The sequence below is a fragment of the Salmo salar genome, chromosome 11 (assembly GCF_965601325.2).
Source record: "Salmo salar chromosome 11, fSalSal1, whole genome shotgun sequence".
NCBI classification, from domain to species: Eukaryota; Metazoa; Chordata; class Actinopteri; order Salmoniformes; family Salmonidae; genus Salmo; species Salmo salar.
Genome location: NC_138301.1, coordinates 2,923,793 through 2,936,568, shown reverse-complemented (window position 1 = coordinate 2,936,568; position 12,776 = coordinate 2,923,793). Strand labels below are relative to the sequence as shown.

The following is a 12,776-nucleotide window of genomic DNA, read 5'->3' as shown; positions in this document are numbered from 1 at the left end:
TGTTACGTCATGCGAATTGAATTGAATTGAATTTAGAGAGAGAGAGAGAGAGAGAGAGAGAGAGAGAGAGAGAGAGAGAGGGGGGGGGGGGGGGGAGGGGTCAGAGGAGGACACCAGAGAGAAAGAAATAGAGAGCAAGAATTAGAAAGAGGGTGAGTGAGGGAGAGGACACAGGAGTAACCTCGGGAGAGAGAGAGTCAGAGAGATGGGAAAAAAAGAAAGGAAGATTGAGAGGAATTGAGAGAATGGGAACAGTGGAAGCCCCTAGAGAGAGACCATGAGCGAGCGAAAGGGAGGGAAAAAAGATATACAATATAAATGAGATGAGAGAGGAAAAGATAGAGGGGGCTGTGAGAGAGAAAGAGAGAGTGGGAGAATCGACAGAACAGGGGGCAGAGAGATGTGAGGTGAGGCTTGTTGATAAAGTGATGTAGTGGCGGCTTCGTGTCTTGCCAGTCAGCAGTTGGTGTCTTCATCCTAGAAACGTGGTGCACGTATGGGACCACTGACAAAATGACTCAGCACCAGGTCTTACTGTCTCCCCTATCTATTTTCCTTGGCGGCTCGTGCTACGCTAGAATGTTTCAATTTCACGATGCCATAATCCCAGTAAACAGAATCATTGTCCGTTTTATTAGAGACAACGAATATCCGCCGTAATCCTCGCTCTATCTCACACACACAGAAACATACACACACATACACACGCACACAGACAGATACAGATGGAAATACAGAGAGAGACAGACAGACAGATATTAATGCAGGCAGACTCTCTCTCTCTCACACACACAAACACAGCTTTCCCAGCGCGTTAGTCAAGTCTGTACATTACCCTCTTGTAGTAATGCATGAAGACATGACATTTACAGTATGGTACACTCCAGGGAGATTGATCTGCATCAAGTGCAAGGGAGAAAACGTGGGGGGAAGTGATGGAGAAAGATAGATGATGGAGAGCATGTGTGGTGTAAGATTAAAAGAGAGAAAGACTGCACATGACTGAGGAGCTCAGACGGAGCGAGGGAGGGAGGAAGAGAAAAAGGGACACAGAAGAGAGAGAGAGGTGGCAAGGGAATAGGTGAGAGGGAGAGAAAGACAAAGAGAGAGGGAAAAGGATAGTGAAAGAGATGCGGTGAGATGCCGTCTGATTGATGATGAGAATAGCAATGAAGAACATCCATGTCACGGTGAGAGGAGTGATAAAAAAAGGAGGGCAAGGGAGAATAAAATGAGGAAGAGGAGAAAAGGAGAGGAGGGAGGAAGAGATAAAGAGGGTTGTCCACTTATAGGCGCAGTAAAAAAAAGTATAGCATCTTCGCGCGTATCAATCAACGGTGCTAAATGAAGGGTTGAAAAACAAACCTGATAAAATAAACAAATAAATACAAAGTAGGAGGGAAGGAGGGTTTAGTTGAGTTCATTTGGATCCCCATTAGCTGCACATGCATCAGCTACTCTTCCTGGGTTCCACATAAAACGTATAAATTCATGACAAAGTATATACAAAAACAGCATAAGATATGACATTAATTAAAACAAAAAATTATAAAATAAGAGTTATATATTGGAAAGACACCAAGAGACAACAAAAATACTAATTAGACACTATTAATTTATTCTGTACATATTCATACAATGCAATAGAGTTAAATTAAATCTTTAGAAAGAAGAGAGGCACTGTGATACAATATGTTATTTATCTGTTTTTTTAAAGTTAAACTTGCTTTTTGCTTGAGTAACCTCTGGTGGCAGAGCCTTCCATGAGGACATGGCTCTATACATAACTGAGCAACACATTAAATCTGTTTTTGGTTTGGGTACAGTGAAGAAATCCAGGGAAGGAAAGGGGAATCGTTGGTTTATAAAGCACTGATGGTTCCCTGGAAAAGGGGTTCTGCAACATCTACCTATCTCTGTTTTGCTCTCTCTGTTTGTAATTGTCTCCCTTCTCCCTCATTTTCTATTTTCTCCCTCTGTCTCTTTCTCTGTCTCTCTGTCTCTCTCTCTTCTTCCCTCTCTTGTTTGTTACTAAATCCTTTCCTCTCTCGGTTTGTCACTCTCTTTCTCCCAGTTTGTCTTTCTCTCTTCCTCCATCCATCTGTCACACTCCGTTTCTCTCTCTTTTTCTCTCTCTCTATTTCTGTCTTTCTAGACTGGGGTGGCCACCTGGCCAATAAATCATTGAAGTGGACTGGACTAGACGAGCATCTGAAAGTGTCGTCCTTCCGCCCGCCTGCATTAGCAAGCCTTGTAAATCTAGTAGTATCTTTTTAAGCATGTGGACGGATGGTGGATGGGGGTTGGGAGGATTTGGAATGTCAGCTCCACGGTCATAGTGGTCTTTAATTAAGCTGGCATTCGTTCTGCGCTAAGCTGCACTCTTAGAAAAAGGAGTTCCAATAGGGTTCTTTGCGGAGGGATAGGGTTCTGCCAAGAACCATTTTCATCTGAAGAACCCTTTTTGGAAGAGAAAGGTTCTTTGTAAGGCAAAGAGTTCTACCTCAAACCTTTTTTATTCTAAGAACCATTTTTAGAAGAAAGGGCTCTTTGAGAGGCTAGAAGGATTCTTTCGAAGGCAAAAAGGGTTCTGCTTCTGAATCTGAATAAGCTTTTTTATTGTAATACTTGTTCTTTCTTTTAAATAGTGCCTGAGCAATAGTGTTTACTTCAGTGTTTAAACTTTAAGATCAGGAGTTTGAGTAATTTGATACATTTAAAAAGATAGGCGTGAGAATATTTTAAACTGTACCAAGAGTATATGTTAATATTTGTGCATGTATCTGGTATTCCCTTAATCCTTTTACATATACAGTACTGACATAATTGATATCTTTGCCATGATTTCTGTCTTTCAATTTAGTATTTTCTTTGATTTTATTGAGCAGAGAGTAGGAGAATAGAAGGAGGTATGAGTGAACCAGCAGTGTATTGTACTGTATATTACACAGCAAATTGGACAGTTTAACCTAATGTAGATTTTTCAGTGTAACATTTCTAGTGTTGATTCAGGAGTTAAATTAACATAAAACTTGATGGTGTAAAATAACCTTAGTGTTGTTGTTAATAACCAGAGTTGAGTGTGATTGTGCAATTTTTACTCTGTGTTGCTGTGTTGAGTAAAACACTCATTATCATATTTCCCAGCATCCTCTATTGCAGGTTGATTTTCAGAATTGTTTGTTTCAATATCTGTGTTTTTGCATATACATTGATTGGTTGATTAATCTTATGCTACACAAAGATAAATAACATACATTTTAGAAACTAATCCAATCTGTTGGATTTATTGCACCTGTTACTGAGAAAGTTGATCCATTTCAGATGATTTAGGTCATCCCATTGGACAGACTTCTTTACCCTGGCAATCATTCTGAATGCAGGTTTCAGGTGATAAAAAATTAAACATCCTCACCATGTCTGGATTCCAATAGGTATTACACATCACTTTGCAATCAAGAATAATGTAAACTAGGAGTTTCCTAACACCACTGTATTAGGGTATAATGTGGCCTTCAAAGAAAGGCCTTATGATATATGTAATGTATTGTCATAAATAATTACATTTTAAAGGGGAATAAGGCTGGTGGAACTGTTCATAAAGGGTTCCAGGAAAAACCTATAGAGGAAAAAATGGTTCTTGCTAGAAATGTTCACAGAGGGTTCTAGGTAGAACCATTTACAGGGGGTTCTATGAAGAACCCTGCATAGAGGGTTTTAGCACCAAAAAGGGTTCACCTATTGGGACAAACCGAAGCACCTTAGCAACTTTTATTCTAAAAGTGTAGTTTAATTTGCTAAGCAAGCTAGTGTGGGCATGTCCCTTACATTGAATCCCAAACCAACTCCTAGTCCCTACCCACAAGGCACTTGTGGAGATATGAGAGGATTGTATAAGTGTCCGCAACAACAATTCCATATAGCATATCAGAGGCCAATTCTCTCAAATCTACGTAAGTGCCTAGGGGGCAGGGGCTAGGACTTAGGTTTGTGATGTTTTGGCTTCAAGGCTCGTAAGCTTGAAGAGTACTCACTCCAGGTCAATTAAAATAAACTACAGCGTTCACAGATTAAGCCAATGGTTTTTCAATGGGGCTCATACATTGACGGATGGACAGTCCTCTATCAGAGTTTAAATTATTTGAATATATTACAGGATCTAAAGAATGGATATAAAGGGATATTATACAAAGCAATGTGGGCTTCAGGGCTATTCTTTGAGCCTCTATGTTTCACTATTAGCCATGAGTGTATTGTTCGCCCCATCCACCAAAGTGCATCACCTTCCTTCACAATTTACACACAAACACATTCTAAAGAGAGCCTTCTAGGACAGTGAGAGTTTTATTCAACATTGGCTGTTATGGCACAGCCCGCATTGAAGACAAAACAATGGCAAAACAACCTTCAGTGGCACTATTTTGAACCTGGAAAGTCAGGAGCTGGATTTTCACGAGCGTCTAGCAACATCACATACTGTAGGCTACAGTTAGTGAATGGGGAAGAGAAGAGAAATGGTGTTGAATTCTGAGGCTTTTAGGGTTCTGAACTTTATGGATGAGCCCCTTTCATAATGGAAGCATTATTAAAGTGTGGCAGGCATAAGCACTTTTACTGAGCACAAAGTCTAAATATAACCACGGGAGAGTTCGCTAATAGCCTAGCTAGCGTCTTCACTAATGGCTCGCGCAAACAATAAACAAGGTTTGCGCACTTAGCAGCATTGGTTTCTGAGTGGCATTATACAATTTTTTAATTAGTGACCTTGTTTGTTAGTAAGAGTGCATTCAACCCCATTTGGGGGTTATCGTTAGCTTACTCCGGTCCAGTGTGAGTTTTAAATTGAATTGAGACAGTGACTGCAGTCGATGCTAATCTAATAATGCTAGCTATCGATTTGAAGAAATTGATGGTTGAGTTGTAATGACTGATAATGTTGTTGAACTTGACCTTTCAGTAGTTTTTTAAGGGAAATGTAGAGTCATGTAGTGCTGGTGAGAAAAATGAAGAATGATGATTGAAGACAAAAGTCTAACTCAAACCCTGAAAGGTGGCTTTAGTGCAACAGACAGATGGCAGTTTTGAACTGGCCAAGTGCTAATTTGACTGACCAGGGTTCGAGCTCAGGTCTCCTGAGCGCCAGAAGAGCTACAATGTAGGCATTAGCTGGGTGAACAAAAGCAAGTCTTCAGGTCTCAGTTAAGGTTATTCATCACGTGAGCATGGTTCAGAATGATCTGTTACACTACCACAGCTGATTAATCTACTCAAAAAAATACTCGATTACTCGATTCATTCATTGAGTGTGTTACTACTGGGCTGGACCAAAAGCCTGCACCCCATGTAGGTCAACAGAACAAACACAATAATATTCAGAGCTCAATAAACAGATGCCTCATGGGAAATGTAGTACTTTACTACTCACATTGCACGTTGAGCTGCACCTGCGCCTGGCGTGGCTTGATGTTGAGGCCATTGTAGGGCGCCGTTTGGCAGCGATAAGAACCCATCAGGTCACGGGTGACGTTGGTCAGCCGGAGGCGCCCGTTGCGTGTCTCCACTGCCCACTCACCCGTGGGCATAGGCAGGTCCTTGTCGGCGCGCGACCAGAGCACAGGCGGACGGGGCTTGCCATCCACCAGGCACACCAGGTCGGCAGAGCCTCCCTCCCTCACACTCACCACCTGGCCCCCTGCTGGCACCGTCAAAATCGGGGGAGTGACTGTAGGAGGGAGAAATTGGAGAAGGGAGAGAGAGGGAGTGTGAGGGGAGTTGGAGTGGAGCAAGGGGGAGATAGAGGTAGGGAGATGAAGGAGTGTTAGGGGGGACAAGAGAAAATATTTAAGGAGGGATTGCCCAAAAGACAAACAGGGTTTATAAAAAGAAAAAAAAGAGAAGAGAAGAAGAGAGAGAGGAGTAGGGCGGGAGGTGGGGAGGAGGGGGAAGCAAGTGAGGTTAAATGTTAAAATTAGTGAGGGCATTTATATTGGATACTAATGGTCATCGCACGCCCTGGGAAATGTAAAAAGCTAAATGCAGTGTGTTGACTGGCGAGGCGAACCAGTGGTCAAGGTTAAACACACATCCTCATTTCCTCCATCTATCAACACTCTCAGTAGGACTAGGAGCAACAACAGGAGAGAGGGAGAGAGAGAGGGAGGGTAAAAAGAGGGTGACCTCTTCCCCAGTGCACAGCGCATATAAGCCTGGGACATCAACCATTCTAAGTTGGCCTTAGTGGGAGTGACCATAAAATTATATGGGAGTGACCTACTGAATAAAGAATTTGTCATTACATTTTTGAGAATCGGTTCCCTTGGCAACTTCTTCCCATGAATCTCAGAATGTTACCTAGCAACAACAACAACACTTTCAGAATAAGTCAGCATTCTGTAACTCAATAAATGTTACATCTAGCTTAGGAGTTTAGTGCTTGAATGAGCAGTATTTCTTAACTCCTTATAATGTACACAAACACTTGTCCATTAGGCTACATCTCTAATCACATTGTATTTTATGACAATGTACAGGTTTTAATGCCTTGAGACAGTCCAGTATCGAGTCAGCTCAGCTGCTGCTCCTGAACGTAGAGGTGCCCAAGACCTGGGGGGGGGGGGTGGGGTAGAGTTGTGGGAGATGACTGGTTGAAAGATGAAGCCAATAAAGCCAATGCCTATCATGCCAGGAGTTTCTCACGTCTTTCTGATTGGCTAACGACTCTCCTATCCACCAGAGTCTCCGTGCATTTAGGCGGAGGTGAGTATGGGAACGAGATTAAAAAGACGCAGACTGGCCAATATGAGTCCCAAAACACTCACTACAACTTTCCCGTTGCTCTCTGGATAGGTATAAGCAGTGTAGTGGTGGACCTTACACCATAGTGCTTTCATTTTATAGATTGAAAAAGGGATAGGGCCGGAGGGGGATTGGGACTGTCTGTGGTGGTCAAAGAAAAGGACATCGAAAGAGACGGAGTAAGACAGAGAAAGAGAGAAACTGAAAGAAAGCAACACCAATCCACAACCAATGATCGAGTCAAGCTAGACAGATATCATCACTCTGGTTACCGTGAGAACATTAGGACATGACATACATGTTCAAATAAAGTGTTACTGAACATTTGAAGGGAGAAATAGAACAACAGTTCTAGACCCTGGGGAGATGAGAGGAGGGCGAGATCGCAGGAGTGGTAAACACATAGGGAGAACACTGAGGTCTCATCACTCCAGGCCAAACCAATATCCCCAAGGGCGTTGACCATCACCTGAACAACCACCATTCAGAGACTTGTCCCGAAGCCAGTCGTGCAATGCCTTGGCTGTGTGCTTAGGAAGGTAAACCTTTGCCCCAGTCTGAGGTCCTGTGCGCTCTGGAGCAGGTTTTTCATCTCTATACTTTGCACTGTTCATCTTTCCCTCAATCCTGACTAGTCTCCCAGTCCCTGTAGCTGAAAAATATCCCCACACCATGATGCCACCACCACCATGCTTCACCGTAGGAATGGTATTGTGATGAGTAGTGACTGGTTTCCTCCAGATGTGACGCTTGGCATTCAGGCCAACGAGTTCATTCTTGGTTTCATCAGACCAGAGCATCTTGTTTCCCATGGTCTTAGAGTCCTTTAGGTGCCTTTGTGCAAACTCCAAGCGGGCTGTCATGTACCTTTAACTGAGGAATGGCTTCCGTCTGGCCACTCATAAACCATAAAGGCCTGATTGTTGGAGTGCTGAAGAGATGGTTGTCCTTCTGGAAGTTTCTCCTATCTCCACAGAGGAACTGGAGCTCTGTCAGAGTGACCATCAGGTTCTTGGTCACCTCCCAGACCAAGGACATTGTCCACCGATTGCCCAGCTCTAGGAAGAGTCTTGGTGGTTCCAAACTGCTTTCATTTAATAATGATGGAGGCCAGTGTGTTCTTTGGGACCTTCAATGTTGCAAATCTGAGCATTTAAAAAAATTATTTTCTTATATTTTTATGCACTACTTTCAGCAGCATTTTCACGCCATTTGGCTAAACAAGTCAACAAGGATTCCAATTCAATCCAGTCAAATCAGGAGGTACCCTAACCCTAACCTTAGCCCATGTTCTCTGTGTACAGTGGTTCCTCCTTTCAAAGTTGCGTCATACTGCAGCATTCTGTGGCACGTTATCTAATTGTCAGCCATTTTGTTATTCAAGTTAGTGCTAGTTTGACCACCAGAGGGCATCTTTGAGAAGCATTTGATAGTCTTCCATATTGGCATTACCAGAGAATTTAAAACCTTTTTTGTAATAACATAGTATATGGGATTTATTTTAATAAATTTGGCTAAATTAATTTGATTAATATTATGGTGTTTCTATTCTGAGAAAAATGAAACTCTCAGGGTTTCCGCTAGGATGGAATGAAAAATATGGCTCTGTACAACGTGACGGTCGGGAGTAGGCCACAGCATAAGAGGATTGGAGTATTCAAATTTGATATCTAAGGGGCACAACTTTCAGTTGAGCGTACTTGCTCTTTGCCTTCTCTACTTCTCTACCGGAAGTTGATGCTGTTGCTATGCAACCTCTTGCTAGCTAGTTAGCATAACACATGACTAGTTCGGTACACAGAACAAAGAAACAGTCCACTCACCGCTGCTCTGGGTAATGTTGACGTCTACCCTCAGCTCGGGCACCGTGCTCCCAGGAAAGTTGGCCACACAGCTGTAGGTGGCCTGGTCACGGAACTTCATGTCCACGATCTCCAGGCTACTTGTGCCCGGTGCCATGTCCGGGTCGCTGCGCAGCACGATCAAGCTGTCCGAGTTGTAGACTAGTGCTGCGTTCTTGTACCATGTGTAGTTGACCTAATAATATCAAATAGAAATGTTATTTTATTATATTAATATATTGCTATAGCCTATATACTTTACATAATATGTTGCAACTTGTATTAAGCATGTATGAATATTTATAATGTCTTAAAACAAGGCTTATGTATCTCTTTACATAAAATGTTCATCCGTCTCACCTACTTTGATTTATTCGGCATCATTATGAGATTATTATGAAGGGACATACCCTACTAATATTATTAATACTAATATTATTATTCAGTTGACCTTGTCCTGGGGCTGTGCGTCCACGTGACACGAGAGCTTGAGATCGCGGCCCATCTGGATGCTCTCACTGTCCTTGTTGGAGTCGGGTGTGATCTGGAAGGTGAGGTTGCCCATACCTGAGGGGAGGGAGTGGAGAGGGAGGAAGAAAGGGAGGGATGAATGGGGTTAGGAGGGCGAGGGAGTCAGGGATGAGAGGAAGGACGGAGGAAGTATAAAGGGGGAGATGGATAAGGAAGAATGGGGTGAGAGAAGGAGGGGGTGAGTATAATCGAGAAAGAGTATGGAGGAGGATAGAGAGTGGTGGAGGAGAAGGGAGAGAACATAAGACAGAGGATGGGAAGAGGGAGAAAGAAAAAATGGAAAGAGTAGAGGAAAAGTGATGAAGTAAGGAGGGAGATGGAGAAGAAGAAGAAAAAAAGAAAACTGAGCAAGAAGGAGAGATATCTACCTTAACCATCCTAAACACTAGACACTGATTGGTGCGATTTAATTCCAGAACCTCCCAAATTGGCCCTGTTCTGAATACAAAACTCCATTGGCAAACGACATAGGAACTAATATAAGCAGGAGAGGAGAGAGAAAAATCCTGTAACTCCACGCTTCGCCAAGCATGCTAACTAGCTCGGCAGGTGGCGTTGGTGAGGACGGGAGACCATATGTTTGATCGTCCTCACCGCCATATGGTTAGCCCGCCCCGCTCAAATGGACGGAGACCGTATGTTTTGCCTTATACTTCAGCGAGGCGCTTACGAAGTACTCGTCTGCGTGGCGTTATCACCACCTGGGCTCATGTGACTTGCTCAGGCCCATTAACAGGGAAGGGGAAAACACACTCACATACACATATGTTCAGTACACACAAATACGAACACACACACACTCATTATGTACAATACACACACATGCACACACAAAACCCCCCGCACCCACCTGCCCCCCTTCCAACACACACACACACACTTTATCAGCTCCTCTAATTACTTCCATCTCGGCTCAAATTAATCTGAGTAAATAAAGATTATTAAAAGTGATAAAAATAGCCGGCAGCGGGCCACTGAATAAAGGAGTTTGTTTAATGGGCAGGGTAATCTAGAGTTAATCTAGAGTCTTGAAATAATTGTATAGAAACCAGAGCTAATCACAGATCAACTGGATGACGTTCACACACATGTAGACATTATATTCCCAGGTAATGCTTAGGCACACACACCACACACAGCAAATGAAATCGCACGCACGCACACAGACATCTGTGCTCAAGAGTATGCAGCTATTGTAATTCACAATGTCAGTTACATGGAGCAGTTAATTAACCAATGTAAATTTGACTTAGTTGGTTCACATGCAAAGTTGCATCCATGAATGTCCACAGACAGATGTGTAGGGTGATGCTGCCCCTAAAAGCTAATCTGGTATCAGTTTTTAATTTTACCCACTACGGTTAACGTAAGGATTGGGGGAGGGGAAGCCGATTCTAGATCTGCACCTACAGTAGGGGAAATTTCACCCCGGAGCCAAACACAGATGTTGGCTACACTTCATTGCAACCCATGATGTAAATATGACAGGAATGATAACCTCTCACAAATGCTTATGTAGTCTTATGTAATGTAGTCATATTTTACCATATGTTACCCAAACTAGTCAGGACCTATATATGTCAAAACAGACATGCGGAAAAAGGTCACGCACACACACACAGTTACAGTCACATCCAAAATTATTGCCTCCCTTAAAATAAAGATGAGAAAAAAAAGTGAATTAAATAAATAATACAAATACTGGGTAATGGTATACTTTGACTACATATCCATAACATATTTATTACACATCATGAATGTGTTAAAACAGGTCCAAACCACATTATTCAAGGTTAATGCAGGTAGCCTAGTGGTTAGAGCATTGGGCCAGTAACTGAAAGGTTGTGGGATCAAATCCCAGAGCTGACAAGGTAAAAATCTGTCATTCTGCCCCTGAGCAAGGCAGTTAACCCACTGTTCCCTAGGTGCCGAAAGATGTCGATGTTGATTATGGCAGCCCCCCGCACCTCTCTGATTCAGAGGTTAAATGCGGAAGACACATTTCAGTTGAAGGTAGCCCCCTTTCCATTTTCCATAATGAAATATATCCATAGCATATCTATAGCACATGGAATATGTCATATTTAGGTATCTTAATAGATGCATCATTACAATGACAGTGAAGTGTCATCCTTATGTCTGTTCTAAAAAGTGTGCTTCAGCCATACCAGTATTAGTGAATATGCCAAATGGGCAAACCCTGTTTTGAAAATTATGCTGATATATAGCCTGTACCACCCCCACTGCATGAAATTTCCCCTACCGGCCTATATTTGCCAGTAGTGGAAATTTCATGCAGTCACTCCCACCTGCCCCACCTGCCTGAATTTTATGCAGTCATTGTACTGTCATTAAAATTTTCTCATTCATAAAGAATTTATAAACATTCATCACTTATAAAAAATTATACGAACACAACACAGAATGTTAAAGGAAATATCAACATTTTTAAAAAAAAATCCAGATGTAATGTTTGCTTTCTAGAACAGAAATCCTACCATTGACATTTTTCTGTTTGACTTTTCTTGAATAGATTTTAAAAAGATTAATATTCAAAGTATTCAAATTCAATTTCCCATTTCGGGCTCATAGCTAGAAAAAATGACTTTAGTAAAAAATACAAACATAGGGTAAGCTAGTTAGTGTTATGTAGCACTATGTTGGATCACTCCAATATGATATGGTATCCTTCCACATGGCAGGATACATTCCGAGTAAGGATTTCAGATTAGTCTGTGGCTGACCCCCTTAAATAACTGCTACCGCACTACTTCCACCTCTTCCTTTTCTCGGTTCATTCCAGAGAGGATCAAACCATAACTCTTTCGTAACTCATTAATAAATCCTCTTTGGGCTAGGTGGGATGCTAGCGTCCCACCTGGCCAACATCCGGTAAAATTGCAGAGCACGAAATTCAAAATACATAATTCGTAATATTAAACATTCATGAAAATACATTTTTTTTACATTTTAGTCATTTAGCAGACGCTCTTATCCAGAGCGACTTACAGTAGTGAATGCATACATTTCATACATTTTTTTTCCCTGTGCTGGCCCCCCGTGGGAATCGAACTCACAACCCTGGCGTTGCAAACACCATGCTCTACCAACTGAGCTACAGGGAAGGCTACAAATACAAATAAGTGTCTTACATCCTTTAAAAGCTTAACTTCTTCTTAATCCAGCCGCTTTGTCAGATTTCAAAAAGGCTTTACGGCGAAAGCACATCATGCAATTATCTGAGGACAGCGCCCCGCTTAGACACAAAAAAAGCTTCATAGTAAGATGGCGCCAACAGATATGACAGCTCTGCTTCTAGCTCCTAAGCAACTTTGCAGTATTTTGTAATTTGTGTGTTATTTCTTACATTTTTAGGCCAGAATTGTTTTTGTGTTGTCCTCTCTAGGGTAGGGGGCAGTATTTTCACATCTGGATAAAAAACGTACCCGATTTAATCTGGTTATTACTACTGCCCAGAAACTAGAATACGCATATAATTGTTTGATTTGGATAGAAAACACCCTAAAGTTTCTAAAACTGTTTGAATGGTGTGAGTATAACAGAACTCATATGGCAGGAAAAAACTTGAGAAGATTCTGTACAGGAAGT

General features: G+C 42.1%; 1 protein-coding gene across 2 annotated transcripts in view; it reads right to left on the bottom strand.

Annotated features, from left to right (window-relative positions):
* LOC106561882 (MAM domain-containing glycosylphosphatidylinositol anchor protein 1) overlaps positions 1-12,776 on the bottom strand; it is a 470,281-nt gene that overhangs the window by 112,099 nt on the left and 345,406 nt on the right. For both annotated transcript variants that reach the window (XM_014126164.3, XM_014126165.3), the window contains exons 8-10: positions 9,088-9,203; positions 8,619-8,832; positions 5,426-5,722 (exon numbers count right to left, since the gene is read on the bottom strand). In XM_014126164.3, coding sequence (XP_013981639.1) covers positions 5,426-5,722; positions 8,619-8,832; positions 9,088-9,203 — 627 coding nt within the window. The remainder of the gene's footprint in view (positions 1-5,425; positions 5,723-8,618; positions 8,833-9,087; positions 9,204-12,776) is intronic.